This window comes from Gossypium hirsutum, chromosome A04 (genome assembly GCF_007990345.1).
Source record: "Gossypium hirsutum isolate 1008001.06 chromosome A04, Gossypium_hirsutum_v2.1, whole genome shotgun sequence".
NCBI classification, from domain to species: domain Eukaryota; kingdom Viridiplantae; phylum Streptophyta; class Magnoliopsida; order Malvales; family Malvaceae; genus Gossypium; species Gossypium hirsutum.
Genome location: NC_053427.1, coordinates 87,921,208 through 87,942,545, shown reverse-complemented (window position 1 = coordinate 87,942,545; position 21,338 = coordinate 87,921,208). Strand labels below are relative to the sequence as shown.

The following is a 21,338-nucleotide window of genomic DNA, read 5'->3' as shown; positions in this document are numbered from 1 at the left end:
ACATATATATATATATAAGGTACGATTCGTTGAAAGAATGTGTTAGGGGTGACTAGAGGCCATGCGTGATGACACATTATCCTCTTAAGGGTTACACATGTTTTAGATGCTTCGGGTGGGTAGGGTAAGACCATGTAGCTAGCCATTGCCTGAATGGTACTAGACTTAGTAGCAAGCATATGTGTTATATTAATTATGTAACAAAAATATTAATTTAAAAAAATACCATCTCACTAAATTGAATTACTTAATTTTTTACGAAGATCCAAAGATTTTGTTATTTCATGTAAAGAGCCAAAATCCCTACCTAGCCCTTCGAATTTTTCTGTCTAGAAAATCAATCCAATCCAATGATTGATGAATAAACAAACGATGCACAGTAATCAATGGCAGCCAAAATCTTACTTTCTCTCATTACAAAGCAAAGTGCAATTACCCCTTCTTCAGCACATATTAAAGAAACAGCCGGAATATCTTTAGCTGTCCTCCCTTTATTAAAGAAAGTTCGTTCCTTTATTGAATTGAAAATAAACCAATAGTAGTAGTATTGCACTTGAAGTTTTGGCCTGGGTAAAAATTTATATTCACTACTTATATTTTGCTTAAATTTAAGATTTAATCCCGTTATTTAAAAGTTTTAAAAAATATTTTTTTATTTAAATTTTTTAGTTTAATTCTTGATGGTTTAGGTAGTTTTTGTTAAAATTTACTTACTATTAAGTATGATTATTGAGTTTATAATGATTTATTTTTTAAATTAAGAGGTCAAACCTTCAATAAATTTGATATTATCCTTGATAAGGGTTTTATCTTCTTACACTGTCGAGAGGTATATCGAGTTTATAGAGTAAAAGTGTCTCGAAGTGCTTGAACAGAAAGAACCACAACAAATTGAACAGTTTGTGTATGATGTAACTCGATTCCATAACTTATGACATATAGGTGAATGATGAGGGAGTATGCTACCACTTTAGTTAGCCCATAGCAGAGTTGAGGCACATGCATTAATAATATAGTATAATAGCATGGGTGTATGGATGATTTTGATAAAAAAAATATTTAATTAATAATAGTATATTATCATATTAAAAAATTTAAATTGAATCTCAAGGAAAGAATTCAAATTTAAATTTTAGAGATAATAACTTTAAAAAAGTTAATTTTATTGACCATAAAATAAATATGAATGATATTCTGATCATACAAAAAAAATCAAAATTGTAAAACTATTGAAGTATAAAGATAAAATCTTAAATTTTATTTAAGTACATGGACTAACTTTATAATTTAACCTCTTTGAAAACTAATTTACATGTATATATATATGTTTGTAACAAGCAAATATATTCTCAGTTACTTGTTCAAAGAGTTTCCTCTCCATTCCCTCTCTCTTTATCTTCACTTAAAGAACAACCAAAGTTGCATATACAAAAAAAAAAAAAAATCCAAACCCATTGATGCCCTACCAAATCTCTTCATCTCTTAAAACCAGACCAAAGAATCAATGTCTGAAACACAACAACCCGTTGTCGTTTACCCAAACACTGTGTCATCAGGGCAAGTAGAACCATCTCATTCTCACTCAGATGGATCCTTTGGCACAGTTTTTATAGTACTTGCAATCATCATTGTTATATCATCCATAGCTTGCTTTCTTGGAAGACTATGTACTCGGCGGGTAAGCCAACCAAAACCCACTAAGCAAAGCAAAAGCTCTAATCCACGACCTAAAGGAAACGACATAGAGTTGGGGTTTGATGGTCGGTTCCCAACTGCAAAACCTGTCGGCGGCCATGGCGGCGGTGGTGACCAAAGCAAAAGGTTCAAAATGCTTGGAAATGAAGATCCTAGAGGGTTTAGATCAATGCCTGGAAAGCACGGGGATGTTAAAGGATTTAAAGTGCATGGAAATGGGGATCTTAGAGGATTTAGAATCCATGGAAATGGAAATATTGAAGGTGACCCTAAGCATGTTGATGTTGGAGTACTTTAAGGCCATGGTGCATTATATGTTGTGCATGGCTACTTTATTTATTTTTCTTCTTTCTTATGTTTTTTTTCCAATTTTTTTTACAACAAAAATAGGATTATTCGAGTATCAACTAAATACTTAATATTAAATCGATTAATTCACTAGTTTTTTTAGTCATCTTTGTGTTTGAATTGAAAGTTTAATGATATATCATTAATTGCTTGCCTTAACATTATACTTTTTTTTCTTTTTGTATTTTGTAAAAGTAGGACAAATAATGTTGGTTATGTAATTGCTTGAATATATATGATTTTCCTTACCTTTTAATTTTGCATTTGAAGGATATATATATAATATAATTTGCATTCTCTAAAATCATGAAATTTTCAAAATTTTAATTTTAGAAGTTTAAAAAAGAAATTATAGTTACGATGAATTAAATTTAATATTTTTTGTTTGATCTAATTATGTCTCTAGTTTTTTTTTTTCAAATTTCTAAAGGATTAGATTTTAAAATTTTGAATAGTGTAAGGATTGGGGAATAATTCAACTTTTTATCATTATTATCAAAATTTGAAAAATTATTGTATTAAATTGTTTTTACTTGATTAATTTTTTCCTCCAACTTTCAATAAAAAAGAGATGACATATTAGATTTACATAGTCCGAAGGTAACGATATAGTGCATGTCATATATGCAAAACTCGAAGGCAACAAAACTCCAAACATGCTATAAACTCTAATTGGTATGCTAACTATATCCTAACATTTCATTAAAATTACTAGGACATTTCATATAAGCTCATATATCATTTTCTGAATTTCCACTTTTATACTAATTTATATATTATGTATTCATGGTATATCATACATATGAATAAAGCTCTTTGAGCCTCCATCATCATATACTTTCTATTTTCAAATCATATCTCATATCACTTATAAGTTCATAAAATAATTTTTTAATATACACTTCAATTTGATTTGTATGGTTGTTTATAAAATTACCCATATATTTAGGGTAAGTTTGGATGGGCGGTGAGGTGCGGTGCTGTGTGTTTAGCTTACTTTTTGTCTCACGTTACAGTATCGCTACAGTATCTAATCTCACCGTCATTGTTGTTTTTACATTAACGGTAAATAAACGCATTTACGGTAAAATATAGTTTCCATGTAAAATGACCAAAATGCTCATTATGTGGTAAAATTGCATTTTAGTCCTTTTTTTGTCTCGTCACTATTTTTTATTCCATTCAAGACGCTTAATCTTTCAAAATTCCTTTACTTTATACTTGTCAACCATAATTATTAATTATCCATACATAAATTTGCATTCAGTCTGATCAAATTAGTACTCAACCCGAGTCATCCTTATAGTTTACAGTCATTATTAACTCCTATTTCCTCAATCTGATCAAATCACACTAGCGTCCTCAACTTTTCCAACTTTACAATTTAGTCTCATTTGAACTAAGATCTCACATTCACAATTATTCTCTCAGATTTCCTCTTCTAAAAATCAAAACAATTCTTTAAGGCTCCATCTGGAATACCATTCTTCAAATCCTCTTCCATATTTTATTGTACTAAGTCTTACAACAGTACCACTTATTATACAAAAAATTTGGGATGTTACATCTGCTTTGCAAGTTGTAGTGGGATTAAAATTGATAAGGAAAAAAATTAGAAGTTTTAAGGAGTAGTTTATTAAATTATCTTCAAGTAAGGGCATTTATATATATAGAAGATAATATCTGAATTGCAGTTATTGTTCGACATACATAGAAAGGTGTGATTTCTTTTGAATAATCTCATTATAAGTTTCGATCATATCTGTTCTTTTTAATACAGTACTTAAAACTACTCATGACCTCTCCCCAACCCATAAATAAGAGGATAATACGCTTAATTTCCAAACACAATGAACAAATATTCTCAACAACAAAACAAGAAAATGATAGAAGAAAATGGTGTCACCCGCCAGAAAGTTGGATTAAATTGAACTGTGATGGTGATTTCTTGGAGGCAAATAATCTAAATGTTGTGGGAATTGTTCTAAAAGCTATATTTACAACAAATCATAAATTGAAAATGCTGATCACAATATTAATAAAAAATTTGATAAATATAAAATATTGGTGGTCAAATTGTAAAAATTTCAAAAGTCTAGTAACCAAAATAGAAATTAAACAAATAAATAATAGAAACTATAATCTTATCTACACTTAAAATTGAAATTTTCAATAGTTAAATGAACAAATTCAAAACCAATAAAAGTAATTTACTTTCTTTTTAAGAACGTGCTTAATCATTTTTCAGTTTACCTCGTTCTTTTACATTGAATATACATACAATTTTCTTTTTGTCTAAAATTTTCGGTGTTGGGTAATTACATTAGGCTTCGATTAAATTCAAAGTCAAGCAGAGTAGGACTCCCTTAAACAAATGGCACATTCTTGTTTTCTCCATCCATAAGACTCGAATCGGAAATTTTACTGAAATCGACATTGAGCTTTTTACCGTTCTTACCGTTCAACCAAAGGTGGTTTGAGAGCAATTTTTATCATTCAAAACTAAACCCAACTTTGAGTTAAGTAACTCTAGAGAAGGATCACTTTTATCTTTCCCCAATGCTCAAAATTACAATTTCAAAGGGAATTTAAGTAAAAAGGCATTTCTATATTTACAAAACAAATGCCCTGCAAAAACACTCATTAACATTTTAACCCAAAAACAATCGACCATCATTTGAAGCGACCGCCGCTGCAGTTCCCCGATGCGCCATTGTCACTATATCCACTACCATTTTTTTTAATAGGTTGAAGCTCTGATTCGCCGCTCGTAAATTCGCTTGAACTACATTCGGACCTCCATGAAGGTTGTCCACGTGATATTTCTCTTGAAGTGAACTCGTCACTGTAAATGTCCGATTCCGAGCTGGTGTCAGTGCCAAGTGCCATCCTCCTGAAGTTCAAAATTTCTTCACTATACTTGGCAGAATCATAAACAGTGCTCTGACCGACTTTCACCCCATTTGTTAGATCAGATCCATCAAAGTCCAATGCTCTTACCACCTGTTTACGAGTGTGAGATATAAGTAGATGCTCGACTGGATACTTCTTGAATGAATCTAAATATTTATATTCAGCCCCTCAATGACATGAATCGGGTTGGTTCTGAATCAAGTTAATTTAAATTAGATATACCTACATTTTTAAAATTTTTGTTGTTTTAGTTTAGGACAATTTCGAGTTCTAACTTTGAGACTTAGGTTATTTTGGATTTAAATTATTTAGGGTTTGAATTGTTTCAGTTTAGATAGTTTAGATTTTCAGAGTAGCTTCATCTTGTTTCCATTTCAAGTTTAGGTTTGAGTCTAAGGCTTTTCAAGTTGAGGTATTACGGGTTTGGATCATTTTAAGTTTCTTGTTCAATTTTTTTCGTATTTGAGTTACTTTGATTTAATTTGAATTGGATAAATTCAAATTTTTAAATATTTTGTTGTTTCAGTTTTGTCCTGTTTCGAGACTCGATTTTCTTAGGTTTGGGTTTGAAGCTTTAGCCATTACGAGTTCTGGTCATTTTGGGTTTGAATTATTTTAACTTCTGAAGTCATTTCAAGTGAAGGTTTGAGGCTAGGACTTTTCAGGTTCGGATAATTTTGGTTTTGATCATATAGGGTTTGAATTTCATTTCAACCTTATTGTTCGAATCATTTAGGATTTGGGTTATGTTGGGTTCGATTTGTTTGGAACTTGTATCATGTCAAGCAAAAATTGTTTAACCTTTTATGATCAAATTGGGTTGAGTTTAGTTTCAAGTTTATCGAAATGAGTTTTTGAACTTGATTAATTTATCTATATCCCATACTTATGGATATGCATAGAATACTATTGTCAAATAATGGAGTTTTACGAGATATGAAGAATTAGAGCAACAATTAGTGGCGAAAGTTTAGATAATAAGAATAACAAAGAAAATATCAAAGTTCGTTAACATTACCAACGCCATGCGAGGCCGTTTTGTGGCGGAACGCCGCACACAAGCGGCGGCTGCCTCGATCATCATTAATACCTCACTCTCTACGTAACGCTTTTCAAGCCTTGCATCAATTATTTCACTAAAATCACTAGTTTCAAGGGCTTGAATGAGGAGAGGTCGTGCCTGCCAAAAATCATGATAACATTGGCTCAATTGAAAAAGAAAACCGAGAAAATACACTATTATAAAAAATTAAAAAAAAAGATTGGTTATATTACGGTTTTGATATCTTTATTATGTTCAAATTTAGGGCTTAGTCCTTATAATTTGACATTATTTTTGTTCCGTTGTCTAATTAATTAATACTGTTAACTATTTTGATTAAAATGTTAAGGTAGAACTTTTTTGTATATAACACTCTCGACTCATCAAGCTGATATGATTTTTTTAATGTGTTGAGTATGGTGCCTTCAAGAAAAAACTGTGTCAATATTTTGACTAGAATAATTAACATTCTTAACTAGTTTGACTAATTGACGGTATTATAAAAGTAAATGAGTCAAATTATACCAAAAATTTACCAATATATATGTTATGGAGACCGGTGTACAACTTTAGAGAGAAAGCATAAGTCAACAGTGTTATTAGATTCAAATCCATACCCATTCGACCAAACTTTCATCACCCAGGGGCTGAGTCGGATCAACGGGTTTTCGACCCGTTATAAGTTCTAAAAGCACAACTCCAAATGAGAAAACATCAGATCTATCCGTCAACTTCCCACTTGATGCATACTCCGGTGCCAAGTACCTGAAAGGCAAATGAAATCACTAATTATTATATGTATGCAATAAAAAGAAAAAGAACGAGGTTTAGCTCGACTGTCACCATTACTATTACAACAAATTGAAGGTTGTGGGATTGAGCATGCTTAAGCTCATAATATCCTCCAATTTAGTTAGTTTAGGGTATGGGGATTCATAGATAGTTGAATATTTGTATTGAAAAAATGAGCAAGTAGTAGTCAAGTTATGGTTTTGATCTCTCTACTATTCTCATATTTGAGATATAATCATTATACTTTAATTTGACCATTTACTTTCATAATATTATTAGTTAATCCAAACATTATCTATTATAGTTAAAATGCTTGTGGATTTTTCTTAAAAGTACCCTTCCAATAGAAAAATACATATTAGTAAGATGAGTTGAAAGGCTTTTCTTTTAAAAAAAAATCAACATTAGCACTTTAAAAAGAATACTTAACTGTGTTAACTAGTTAGATTATCTAATAACATTATAAAAGTAAAGAGATCAAAAGTATAATCTTTTTGATACAATGCCTAAACTACACGGCTCAAATCCAAAACTTCCAAGTTGAATGCAACAAGCTCAACACAAAATTCTGGACTCAAGCTCGATCAAACATCAAATTTCTAAATTCGAGCTTTGCTAAGACATAATTGAGCTACTCAAACTCGATTGAGCTCGTTTATTAATTTTTGTACTCAGGTTAAGCTCCTTAGTATTCTTGCTCCAGCACATCTTAAACTCTTTCTATATAATAAACTTAAAAATGTAATTTCATAAAATAAAGACATAATAAAATGAAAAGCTTAATTACGCTCACAAGTCGTTCAAATCAAGTATTATGGTGCTCGAGTTATTCAAACTCAAATCTGATGCGATAATTATCAAATTAAATGCAAATTTTTCTTTTTCTTTTTAGTCAAACTCAAATAAATTGCAAAGAGGACCCAATATAAGTTAAAACAATCTCAACTATTGAAAAGCATGACCTACCCGAATGTTCCCATCACACGAGTTGAAACATGGGATTGACTAGAGTCATTAAGTCTGGCAAGTCCAAAGTCTGCCACCTGTAGAATTTTTTCGTTTAATTACAATGTAAGTCTTTCAATTTTCAAAAAATTGAATCTGAGAAAAAATAATTAAATTATTTCAAAGGTGCATGAGGGGAAGAGTTCATTGCCTGTGCTTCAAAATCATCTTCCAATAGAATGTTTGCTGACTTAATGTCCCTATGGATAATTCTTGGATGACCTGAAAATATATTCATAATAAGGAAGATAAGCAAAAAATAAAAATAAAAATAAAAATTAATACACTAGTTACAAGTTGACAACCCACAACCATATTTAAATAATCTCATTAGAAATTTTGATTATATTAGATTTTTTTGACACAATGCCTAAAACTACCAATAGTTTAACTACCAATAGTTTAGTCTCTTCTCAACCCATAAATAGGAAGATAACACGCTTCAGCGCACTTGAATCCACGTTCTCTTGCATTAGCAACAGTAATCATACCAGTCGATTTAAGACTCAATTCGCCACAACCATAGTAATTTTTGTATAGTTAAATAAGCTCTTAATATTTTAACTTATTACCTAAGTAAATCTTTAAGATAAACCAATATTTCACTTGAGAATAAGGGCTTCCTTAGGTATAATTCAAAAGATAAGGGATTATTTAGACGACAAAAAAGTATAGGGCTTATCTAAATAAAGCAATATACTTTAGGGGGCTTTCTAATATTTTAGACACTTGAAAACTTCAAGGTCAAATTATGGTTTTGATACTTTTGCTATAGTTTAATTAGGACTTTAATCCTTATACATTAATTTTGTACGTGGTCTCTCTCCTTTTATAATGTCTTAACTTAGTTCAAATAGTTAACTTTCAGATTAAAATGTAGGTATAGATTAATAAGAAAAGTTGGCATAATAAAGTGTTCTATAATTCTGAACTAAAGAGACTAAATCCTTAATTTTAGCATAACAAAGGGACCAAAACCAGAATTAAGTAAAAAAAGTACTAAACTATGATCATTTTAATAATTGACAAGGAAGAAACTGAAGAGATACATACAATCTTCATGTAAGTATGCCAAACCCTTGGCTGCTCCTATTGCAATCTTCATTCTTTGGGGCCATTCAAGCACTGGCATTCCTTTACCTGGTGGTGCACAATGATTTCCCAATATTAGAACCAATCATCATAGTTTTAATTGGACAAATTTTTACTATGATCCCTTTATTATATTTAAATATGGTATTTCAATCTTCTACTTTTATAATGTCATAAGTTAATCCAAATGGTTAATTATTTTGTACAAGGGTGATTTTTGAAGAAAAATCCATGTCGATATTTTAATTAAAATAGTTATCTTTCTTAACATCATAAAAGTAGAAAACCAGATTACACCAAAATAAAATACAGAGATAAACCAGAATTTGAGTATAGTAGAAGAATCAAAATTGAATTTAACCCTTTTTTTATTTGGGAAGTAACCAATTATCTTACCATGCAAATGATGTTCAAGGGTTTTATTTCTCACGAAATCATATATTAGCAGCCTTTGATTCTCAGATATGCAGTATCCAACCAAAGAGACCAAATGCCTATGATGAATACGGCTTATGATCTCAACTTCGGCCTTGAACTCTCGTTCGCCTTGCCCATTACCTACCTTCAATCGCTTAACGGCCACAAACCTCCCGTCGGGCATCCGACCCTTGTACACGCACCCGAACCCGCCCTCACCAATAATGTTGTCACGAGCGAACCCGTCGGTCATTTCCATCAACTCTTCATACGTGAAGAATGTCTTGGAACCGGCTATGATACCCGATTCTGGACCGTGGTAATTATTCAATCTTTGAGCCTCCGAACCGTTCACCAAAGTTGAATTCAAGCCATCAAGTTGAGGATTATAGTAGGCCGCATCTGCATAACTAAGATGATTGTTAAATTAAATGGAAACAATATTCCACTAGAAGTCCCCAAATTATGGATCAGATTTTAATGGAGAAGTTTTCAAGTATTAATATCGTATCAATTAGGTTCTTTTATAAGCGTAGCTATTAATTTTTATGTTAAATGTTAGTTCAGATTTAACGAGATATGATCAAATTTTTAACACATTTGTACTTATTGGCATATTGGATCTAACATGTTAAAAAAAAAGAAAATAATCCCCTTAAAATTTAATGATATAATCTATTTTCATAACATGGCAGCCCCGAACTATCCATTCGGTAGATATACACATCTTTATAGTTTAATCCACAGGAGTGAAGTCGGAAAATTTGTTAGTGGTTGAAGTTATTCTGCATATGTTTACGAGAGTTAAAAATGTAATTTCATCAATTTATTAACTTACAAATTTATAATTTCTAAAATATTAAATAAAAAATTTATCAATTTAGAGGACCAAAATACAATTTTATCATATACTAATTTATAATTTTATAAAACTTAAAAGAGTCAAATATAAATATTTCTATTTTAGTGGGATCAACAACTCTACCAACCCTGCATTTCTTTATCATAAGCCAACATTTAATACCTAAATCGATATTAGGTTGACGGAAAAATATGATTGATACGAACATAGTTTGAAGATTCTATTAAAATGTGTTATTTTACCTGATTTCACTTCAATATTAGTAGGTGGTGGCGTGAAGGCTTCTCTCTTTTTCCCTTTTTTCCTCACAAAGAAAAACAAGGCAATGAATGCTACGATGAAAAAAGCCCCTACCACCGTTGCATCAATCATAACATCATATTTAGCGTTTTTCGCAATAGCATGTCCTTTTTGATCATTAGGGCCACCTTTTGAAGGGGTAGAAGCGCCGATTGCATTAGGGGAGCTTTGCAGTGGACGAAGAGCTGACGCGTGAGGAGAAAGTTCCGACAATGTTTTAGTGGCAACATTTGGTGCTGGGGATGAAAATCCAGGTGACGGATATAGTGATTTTGAAGTTTCGGAAGATGGTGGTTGTGGTGGACTAGTTGTCAGAAGAGGTGGGGGAGGAAGGGTTGATTTTTCCGACGGAGATTGTGGTGAGTTCCTAGAAGAGCTATCTGAAGGTGGTGATGATTTTTGCTTAGGAGGAGGAGGTGATGAAGGTGGTGATGATTGTTTCTTAGGAGGTGGCGGTGATGGTGACGGTGAAAAAGGTGATTGTTTCTTCGAAGGGGTAGGAGATGGAGGTGGTGGAGATTGTTCCTCAGGAGGAGGAGGAGAAGGAGGAGGAGGAGGTGAAGGTGGTGGTGATGATGATGATGATGATGATGATGATGATGATGGTGTTGATGGTGAAGGAGGTGACTGTTTATTAGAAGGACTAGGAGGTGTCTCCGGCGATGGTGACGACGTAGGGGGTGACCTCTTTTTCGGCGGTGGCGAAGGTGGTGATTGGTCAAACGACTCGTTGTTTGAAGGTGATGAAGATGCTTTTTTATTAGAAACATCATCACCAACACTCGGCGGTGAAGGGCTCCAATTCGACGATGGCGTTGAATTACCATCTTTCGATTCTTCATTTGATTTTGAGTCTTTTGATGGTGACGGAGGAGAAGGGCTTGAAGTATTGTTTTCAAGCGTCAACGACTCCTCCAACTCCGACATTTCTCCTCTTCCTCTCTCTATGCTAAAAAGAATCCCGCTGTAATTTTCTTTTTGGTTTTTCTCTTCGTTCTTTTTTTCCAATTACAATTCTACCACATAATCTTACACCCAAAAATTAATCTTTTTCAAAAAACGAAAATCAAATTAACGTAGGTCTAATGTGAAAAACAAAACTATGTTTATAATTCTAGTAACCTTACAAATCCTTATTGACTCCATTCTCTTTCATCAACTTCCATCAACTTTCATCAACAAAAACCAGAAAATCAAAGGAAAAACATAAACCCTTTTCTCTTTTTTTTTTTCTTTTTTAAACACTACCAAAAAGAAAAAAATAAATTGAAAAATAGGGTAAAAAGAGAAGGTGGCAGAAATAGATGAAGAACAAGAAAAGAAGGTTTAAGAAAAATACGCGTAGAAAGGAAAAATGAAAAGAGAAAATGTAGGGAAATTAAGGGGAAATAATAATAATTGTAAATGTATAGTTATTAGTTGTTGTAAGCGACGATGGTTTTCGTACAGCTGCTCCTTTTTTTGATATTCATCTTCCTTGTCTTTCGGCTTACCGCCCAACTTATTCGCTTCTAAATTATAATTGCTCATACTATCACATATAGATTGCGATTAGAGGACTACATGGGACCGTCCAGGCCCAATCAAAGTTTTAGACTCGTTCGGTTTAAGTTTAAAAAATAAGTTTAAAATTTTGTTAAGCACAACTCGGATAAAAATGTTAAATCTTAAGTATGCTTTGGTCGGTCTATGTTAATTTTTTTGTATTAATTTTTTTTAAAATATAATAGGTTAAAAATATTAAAAATATTAAAATAAATGTTTCCTAACAAATTGAAAATAAATTATAAAAAAAATGTATACTTAAATAGCATTAAGATAGGTACAATTTAACAAGCAAATGCCTCTAAAATAGTAACAAAATTAACAATAAAATAAGAGTTATACAATATTCAAACAATAACAACAAAAATAATAGAAACATAATAATGAAATGGAAGCAAAATAGTGAGAAAACAAATAAGAAAATAGCAATAAAACAGTAAAAAAACAACAACAAAACATAATTTTTTGGGGGGGCAAATTTGGGTCGGGCTCAGGCTAAAAAAGTATTACCTGAGGCTCGACCCTTTTTCTAAACAGACCTTATTTTTTTGCCCAAGCCCATTTTTCAGATATATATTTTTATCCAAACCTTCCTACTTTTCAAGCGAGCCTTCAAGTCGAATCGAGTGGTTCTATTCATGGACAAATTTAATTGTGATTTCCGTTAGGATAGGAAATTGCTTTCACAATATATATAAGATCGGAGGTGTTCATGATTGGGTGTGATGGAATTCAATTTAACTCCAATTCATATATAATTGTTCAATTCCGATTCAATTTGAAATATGTGATTCAAATTTTACTTAAGATCACCCATATTGTAAAGGTCTAAAGATGAATTTAGCACCTAATGTTTACCTATTTTTTCACTTTAGCCCTTAATTTTTAAAATTTAGTCCATTTATTTTGTTTTGGAAATAAAAATTGATTGAACGGATAAAATTTTAATGGTACTAGTGTGGCAACTCGCGAGACAATTTACCTGTTGAATTTTTCAAATTTTTAATAGTTTGTATATATTGAATTTTTATTGAGTACATATGAACTACCATGTAAGTTACCACATCATTTTCGTTTAAATCTTAAAGGTGCAACCAACTTTTTCATCTTAAAAAAGTAAATTAAACTAAATTTTGAAGGTTAGGGTCAAAGTGATAATAAAAAAAGAAGAAGAAGAGAGATTTAAGAGCAAAGAGATAAAAGGAGTAAATATTAAAAGCTAAATTTATTATTATTTCATTTGTAAATCACTATTCAAAATTTGAAATTGCAGTTGTTTTTATAACTAAATTTTGGCACACCAATTAGATATAACTAAATTTTGGCACACATGGGTGGAGAAAATATGTAAAAATATATATATATTTATTAAAAGATTATGTAAAAATCAAATAAAGTTTTTGTTGAAATAATAAACTTGCAGAATTAAAAACCATGAGCTTTTTTAGGGTCAAACCTCTTTATGTGTTAATTTTTATTGATTTTATATAAAATGTAAAAAATAAAAATATTTTTACAACAATATAAACTTACTTTATAAAAAGCAATAAGTAGAGGAGTAATCGAGCTAAGTCAAGCCTGAATATTATTAAGCTTGAGCTCAACTTGAAATTTGGAACTTGATACTTAACTCAAGCTCAATCAGACATGTGTTTTTAAGTTCAAGCTCAGTCAGAGATATAATTGAGCTACTTGAGCTTGAGCTTGAGCTTGACCTCGATTAAGATCGTTTACCAAATTTGTACTCAAGCTTGAACTCTTACTCAACCCGATAATTAAGCTTAGGGTTAATAATTTATATTGAGAGAAATAATGTAATTTAATAATATAAAAATATAAAAAGCTCGATAAGGCTTATGAGCCGTTTGAGACAAGTATTACTAAGCTGCAATTCAACTTGGTTGATAGCTCAAGCTCAACTTAATAATTACCAAATTGAGTTAATTTTTTTCAAATCAAACTGAAGCAACTTATAAGCACCAATATTTTATTTATACCCATAGTTATAAGTATAAAAAGTACAACTCCACAAAATCGACCAATGACGGCCAACACAAAGAGTGATACAACAAAAATAGCTGAGTCCACACCCAACAATAGACTTCACACAACTTGCAACGTCCTAAGTCGAGAACTTGCAACCACCTTCCCATGAACACAAAATCATTCTATCCTGTTAAAACCATGTAATCATTTTGTGGGATTTGAGTAAGTATATAGTGTGTTAATATCATATTTAAGATTAGATCAAATCATTCTACTTGTGATTTACTTTTTGAATATATTTATATATATAATAATTATTTGATACACTGTACGGAGTTTTTTAGACGTCACAAGCAAGTTGAATGTGTGACAAGTGTCACATTTATTAATTCTTTATTATTTTACTACACCCTATTAGTTACTTGTCATACACAAAATTTATTTGTGGAGTCTAAAAAATTTCACAGGGTGAAGTCAAAAAGTTTTTATTTTGCAGGGGGTGGTATTGAATAAAAAAATTTGGAAGGCCAAAGTATATTTTTACCATTTAATTAACTGTCAAGTTCACAAGTTTAAAGGACTAAAAAGGAAATTTTACCAAACCAATGGGTGGCCAAGGCCTTTGACTCTTGATGTCACCTCTGTCCATATGCTGTGTATGAGATAATTTTTCATATATATTGATGTACTTATAAGGTGATGTAAACTTGTGTCTTTCAAAAAATATATTAATAATTTTTTTCTATTATTTTAGATACATTTTTATAATTAAAGTTAACAATATATTTTATAAGTTGATAGTAATATGGGTAAATTACACTCAAATTAATTAAACTATTAGTAAGTTTATATATTGGTCACTCAACTTCAAAAAGTTACAAAATGCTCATTGAACTATTTAAAAGTTTTTATTTAAGTTATTAGGCTGTTAAGTTTTTTTTATAAGTTCGGCTAGTGAGCTCTAAGCGATGATTCAGTGACCAGTATAGTAGATCAATACTTATTAAAAAGTAGAAGAACATACTATAGATCCAAGTCAATCTGATGGTTAGTGTCGGAGAATGGAGAAAAAAGTTGTTTAGATTTTGGTTCACAAATTCGTGACATTCAAAGTTGTTTAATAAAAAAATAAACCTGAACTGTAAAATAGAAGGAGAATTAGAGCTTTCGATTGGTGCAAGCAATGCAAGTAGAGAAGGCTATATAAAAATGATTTTAATAATTCAATGACTTAAATAAAAGCTTTTAGTGACTATTTTGTAATCTTTTGAAGTTGAGTGACCAAAACATAGATTGCTAATATAATGTTTTTACTTTTTTTGAAAGTAGAATGTTTTTTTTTTTGTGAATTATAATAACAAGACAAAGCCTGAACAATCAATGTGACCTAGTGCAAGTCGAACCCAAACCACACTTAGGATGTGAACACCCTTAACCATCAGGCCATCACATGATATTCAAAGTAAACTTTTAATATATTATAAATATCAAATTTGGGGCTACTATAAATGTTTTTGTTAATGTAGTATCCATTTCCATTAGAACAAATTAGTGAAGGTTCCATATGTTCAACTAATGGAAGTGATTGTGTACTATATTCTATTCTCCTAATTTTAAAAATATTCGTGTTGATTCGTTTAAATTAATGAACTTGTTCCTGAACATTAAACAAATATTTTACCACGTTCGTGAATAATTAAAAATATACTAATGGATAATAATATATATATATTGAAGTGGCACACGAGTCGTCACACTAACATTATTAAAAAATTAATGTTTTAGTCAATATTTTTGATAAAAATACGATGAAATCCTTTGTACTAGAAGTTAGATTGCATTTTGCCCCTTTACTTAAAGAATGAGCAAATTTGTCTTTATACGTTAGATCAAACAGCAAACTGGTCCTTTCTGTTTAAAATTTAATTTATTTTTACTATTAAAAATTGGTGTGGCTGATGATATAATCAGACAATCACATGTTGTATGACACATAGGGACGAATTTTAAAAATAAAAATGGACGAAATTTTTAATAGAATGACCAATTTGTTCTTTTATCTAACGTACGAAAATTAATTTGTCTATTTTTTAAGTAGAGAGCAAAATGCAATCCAACTTTTAGCACAAAGGTCTCCATGGTACTGTTACAAACATTTTTGTTAAAAAAATTATTTGACTCTTTTTGAAAGATCAACAATGAACTTTAATTTAAGACTAAATAGATAAAAAGATGTAAATATTGGGGGTCAAATGTATCATTTTTCGCTTTTTCTTTTCTTCCTCTACACGTAATAGCTCCAGTCCCTGTCTATAGCTCTACGCGTGTTTAAAAATAGAAATTGCAACTACAAAAAATTGCCGGTTAAAATTATTCAATATTTATTTATTTATTTAAATGAAAGCGTTGAGAATTTTCAACCAACAGAACCTCCCTATAAAAACCCAATAACCAAACCCCACATTTACCCTCCAAAAAAACCTCTCGTAATTTAATTTTATGTCTAATTGAAGCCCAGAGGCTTGATTTTGAGTTTCTTGTTTGCGTTAATCATGCAAGTAGTGAATCCTTCTTTGTCTCAGTTCACTGGAACTGCTTTTCCGGTCGCTGCCGGTGGTTTTAACCGTGACTTTGGAGTTAAAGTGCAGATCGGAGACGACGAGTCGAGCAAACAGCTTGAAATGGAAGAGAAAGAAGAAGAAGAATTTTCGTTTGATTGTTTAAATCCCGACGGTTCGCCGATATCGGCCGACGACGTTTTCCTTAACGGTAAGATCCGTCCGGTTTTTCCGTTTTCTAACGAAGATCTTGTTTTCGCTAACGGAAACGGTTCCGTTTCAAAGCCTGAAGATTGTGAAGTGTCTGTAAGGGCTCCATTGAAGAAGGTTTTCGTTGAAGGTTCGCCGGAAACGACGTCGTCTTCGGAAACAACGGGACCGTACCGGAGGATCGTGGAGAAAACGTTGCCGGACACGTGTAAGAAGAGCAATTCAACGGGATTTTCAAAGCTTTGGAGGTTTAAAGATTTCATGATTCGAAGTAATAGCGACGGTAAAGATGCCTTCGTGTTTTTTAACCATACGGCGTCGTCTTCTGGTACTTCGTCGGTAAAAGCTGAAAAGAAAAGCGAAAAACCAAAGGCGACGATAAAACAGAAGAGTAGCAAAACGACGTCAGCTCATGAAAAGCTTTATGTTAAAAACAAAGCAATGAGGGAAGGGGAAAAACGACGGTCGTATTTGCCGTATAAGCAATTTGGGTTTTTTACTAACGTTAATAAGCTAAGCAGAAATCTTCATCCTTTTTAGAATTATTATTCATCTTTTGTAATTAAATTTAAGCAATTATTACTACTAATTTCTTAAATTAATTATTTTTTTATTTGTAAATTTTGTAAACTACATTAAATGGTGTTTGTTAGGAATTTGTAAAATGACATAAATCAATGATTTGTTGATGACTTATTAATGCTATTCTAATTTGTTTATATATAAAATATATATTTTGATTTGTTAATAATTTTATATTTATTGTTTTCATTTACGTTTGTTATCTTTTTTAATATTTATTTTATTATAGGTTTTTTAGTATATTTAATTTTTTTATACAATTTTTAGAATTTTCTAATAATATTAATATTAATCGAGCTAAGACTTAATCGATATGTTTTTTTTTTCCATAATTAAATGTTGTCAAATAAAATTATTTATACACTATAAGTTAAACTTAAAATGATACATCAAAGCATATTGATATCTCATACTAATATAAACCAATGTTAAAATAGAACGGTACCACCACCGATATAATATTAATAAGGGTAAATTACATTGATAGTTATTCAATTGTTGGTAAGTTTCTTTTTTGTCATCCAAGTATGAAAAATTACAAAATGATCACTAAATTATTTTTGATTCTGTCTTTTTTGCTCACCAACAGTTAGATGGCTAATCGAAAAATGATGTGGTAGCTTTTAAAATTCACATATAATAGCAACTTTAACCCTTAACATTTATACATTGTGTTAATTTAGTAACTCCCAATATCACAAAGAAAAGGAAAACTATAAAAAAAAAGAGATCAAATTACACAATATATAAATGTTGAGGGTTAAAGTTGTTATTATGCGAATTTTAAAATCTACTAAGTTATCTTTTTGTTTGCAATTTAACCGTCGGTGACAAAAAAAGAAAAAGTTAAATAGTTTTTTTTGATACAATAGGATCTCAAACACACCCACCGCACACACTCATTTAAACTACCACACAACCAAAGGCAGATTTAGGAGGCTGGCAGGGGCCCGATCTCCCTTAAAATAGAAATTTTACCATTTTGATCCTTTAAATTAAAAAATTAAATCAGTAAAGGAAAAATTACACTTTGACCCACTTAAAAATGATAAAAATTTGATTTAATAATTTTAAAATTATAAATATATAGACAATTTAATTTCACCCCTAAAACTTTTTCCTGGCTTCGCCCCTGCACACAAGCACAATTTACAAATCAATCCCATAATTTTTAAAATATTGTGAACACCTTTAATCAATAAATCAAATACTAAAATCTAAAATTTAACATATCAATAATTGAGTGACTTCCGATATAATTTACCCTATTAATAACTATGAGAATCCTCTTGGAAACTTCCGAGTCTGACTCAAACAAATACATTTAGCTTATAAAGTAGAGAATTTTTAGTTGAAACCCACAGCTAGGTTTATTTGGGAGTTTCCACGAATCCTAGAAAGTAGTTTCTTTTGTGAAAACGAAACTTTGATAATTCCTAGTGTTTGGCACGTAGTTTAACAAAAACAAGTGAACCCCCACTTTCGAAAGAACTCCCAAAAATTGTGTTGTCAAATCAAATTCCAATTTCCATATACTTTCTTCTTTCTTTCACCATAAGTTTCGTATACAATCCAATAGTATTTTTTTATGTATTAGAAATTAAGTTATATTTTTGTTAAAATCGTTATTATGTTAAAAATTAGTTCTTGTACGTCAACGTAAGATATACGAGACACGCCACATATTACTATTTAGTTATTCCGTCAATTACATAAGTTTTTAACAAAAAAAATTAATTTATTTTTTGAACTAATGTACAAGGATTAATTTATTTATTTTTTTAATAAATGAGGCAAAATAAAACTTAAATCTTAATATTGAAGCATTCATGATACTTGTACCGTATTTTTGTTTGTTTTATATTTTGAGTCTACTGTTATTCAAGTTTAAAGTGATATTTAAGTAAGTTAACAGTCATTTCTTCCAACCATTTATTAATTCATAATTATAATTCCTCAGATATTAATAATTTGTGTTATGCATTGATATACTTATATCATATTTGTGTTTTATTTTAATTTTAGGTATTTTTTTAAAAATGTATTCATGTTATACAATAGTATTGTGTTTAACAATATTATGGGTTCATCTTTGTTGGGGAACAGGCTGTCAAATACAAAGCATTTTAGCTTTAAAAATTCCAATTCCATGGGAAATACTATTTAAGCACCATGACTTGGTTTTTTGTTTTCCTAGTGGAAAAGATCAAAGAATTTTATGCTCTTAGAAAGTTGTTATCAAGATAATAACAACCTAAAAAAAAGAATTTTAGAAAAAAAATCTTTAAATTGTAGACGTTATAGACGTTGATAGAATGCTTAGAACTATCCATAGTCCTTTCCCAACTCTTAAATATGAGAATAATGTAATTCAACGCATTTGAACTCGAGTCCTCCTAAGACTAGCAACAATGCCAATATCAGTCGAGCTAAGACTCAATCGACTATAGTTATTAAGTTTTCAAATTAGAATCTCATTTTGTGAAAAAATATATGTCAGATTATTAGTTAATTTGACTTGAATTAAATTATTCGATTCAATATTTGTAATGATTATTTCTAATGAAAACTATTGATATAATTAAGGGATAAATATCAAATTTATACATGAATTTTGTTTTACTACGCAATTTGATACATTAGCTTTGATTTGGAGTAATTATACATATGAAACTTGACTTGTGGTTCATATCGACACATGAAACTTTGACTTTGAATCAATTGTACACATTTAAATAAATGAATACATACATTTATTTTCATATTGGATTAATATAACTAGTTGTGTATGCAACATATCCATGAAAAATCATGCAATATAATTATTTTCATTCCTTTAATTTAAACTTTTGATATTTTTATTGCCAGTAACAGTGGCTTCTATTTGAAAATCTCATTATAGCGGGATCATGTGGGATCTTTTTAAATTAATAGTTGAAATAAAAATGAGTAAAAAAAAAGAAAAAAAAACATCAATCCATCAGTAATCATGTTACATAGGATTTGCGTTAAAAAAATGTGAGTTTACCATTTAACCAACTCAACTTATTTCAACACTAAATAAGGAGAGGAATTGATTTCTAGAGAAAAAGAACATATTCAATAACTAATTTAATAGGTTCCAGATCTAGATCAATAGCACAATTTCTTAGTTTTTGACTAGCTTGATAAAATGACTATATCTCCTCATTTCTGTCTTTAACCACAACCATTGATTTAAAAAAATATCTTACTATAATAAGATCTCACCTTAAATGTTACCTTAATAATATTATCTAATTAGAGTATTCAAATAACTTAGAATAAAATAGAAATAAAAATTTATTATTTTTATTTTGGAATAGTTCTAGTTTTACTAAAATAATATGGGTTCTGATCATATCCTATATCCCCTCCTCAACCCATAAATAAGAAATTAATATACTTCAGTGCATTCGAACTCACATACTCCTGCATTGACAACAATATTCATACCAATCGTCCTAAAACTCAATCCACGATTATAGAGAGTTGATTCTACTGTATCTGAATTTTAACAATAATACATGCACATTCATATGAATCTTGTAAATTTATATTGACTACTTAAATATGAGGTCCATTTATGTGGGTGTAAGGGATCAAAAACTCAAGACAAATTAGGCTAGGTTTAAGGTCAAGGTCTTAATTATTTAAAGCCCAAACTTCAGGCTATAAAAATCCTATGGCCCAAGTGATTTTGGGCTTGGGGATGACAATTTTTTTTATGATTTGCATTTGATATAGAGAAATCACATAGTTAAAACAATCATGCTAGTAAGCTTCATGAAATATAAAGAAAAGCATGATTATTATTTATGACCCCAAATATTTGTTTCTCAACTTAACCCCAAATAAAAACCTAAAAAGACATTGATGTGGTGTGATTAGGAAACTGGCCCAAATACATTTGTTTCCAGAATTAACCTTAAACAAAAATGGTTAAATTTTGTTATTAGTCCTTGTATTATGC

The 21,338-nt window shown here is 30.4% G+C and overlaps 3 protein-coding genes across 3 annotated transcripts; 2 read left to right on the top strand and 1 right to left on the bottom strand.

Moving 5' to 3' along the window:
- Positions 1-1,346: 1,346 nt before the first annotated feature.
- LOC107933355 (uncharacterized) lies at positions 1,347-2,189 on the top strand. Its single transcript, XM_016865539.2, has one exon. The coding sequence runs from the start codon at positions 1,505-1,507 to the stop codon at positions 1,991-1,993; it is 489 nt and encodes a 162-aa protein (XP_016721028.1). The 5' UTR covers positions 1,347-1,504; the 3' UTR covers positions 1,994-2,189.
- Positions 2,190-4,170: 1,981 nt separating this feature from the next.
- On the bottom strand, positions 4,171-11,715 carry LOC107933345 (proline-rich receptor-like protein kinase PERK13). The gene is made up of 8 exons (XM_041111266.1): positions 10,409-11,715; positions 9,284-9,706; positions 8,849-8,935; positions 7,947-8,017; positions 7,757-7,833; positions 6,616-6,763; positions 5,975-6,136; positions 4,171-5,046 (listed from the first exon to the last, which is right to left on the bottom strand). The coding sequence occupies exons 1-8, from the start codon at positions 11,391-11,393 to the stop codon at positions 4,717-4,719; spliced, it is 2,283 nt and encodes a 760-aa protein (XP_040967200.1). The 5' UTR covers positions 11,394-11,715; the 3' UTR covers positions 4,171-4,716.
- A 4,651-nt stretch (positions 11,716-16,366) lies between these two features.
- LOC107933337 (uncharacterized) lies at positions 16,367-17,506 on the top strand. The gene has a single exon (XM_016865525.2). The coding sequence runs from the start codon at positions 16,550-16,552 to the stop codon at positions 17,303-17,305; it is 756 nt and encodes a 251-aa protein (XP_016721014.1). The 5' UTR covers positions 16,367-16,549; the 3' UTR covers positions 17,306-17,506.
- The last annotated feature ends 3,832 nt before the right edge of the window (positions 17,507-21,338 follow it).

What these genes read in the sequence shown, in the direction of transcription:
- LOC107933355 (XM_016865539.2), top strand. Translation starts at nt 1,505, where the DNA reads ATGTCTGAAACACAACAACCCGTTGTCGTTTACCCAAACACTGTGTCA.
- LOC107933345 (XM_041111266.1), bottom strand. Translation starts at nt 11,393, where the DNA reads ATGTCGGAGTTGGAGGAGTCGTTGACGCTTGAAAACAATACTTCAAGC. An exon ending in GGCATACTTACATGAAGATT is followed by an intron (nt 8,018 to 8,848) that starts GTATGTATCTCT and finishes ATATATTTTCAG; the next exon opens with GTCATCCAAGAATTATCCAT. An exon ending in ATGAAAGTTTGGTCGAATGG is followed by an intron (nt 6,137 to 6,615) that starts GTATGGATTTGA and finishes GATTTTTGGCAG; the next exon opens with GCACGACCTCTCCTCATTCA.
- LOC107933337 (XM_016865525.2), top strand. Translation starts at nt 16,550, where the DNA reads ATGCAAGTAGTGAATCCTTCTTTGTCTCAGTTCACTGGAACTGCTTTT.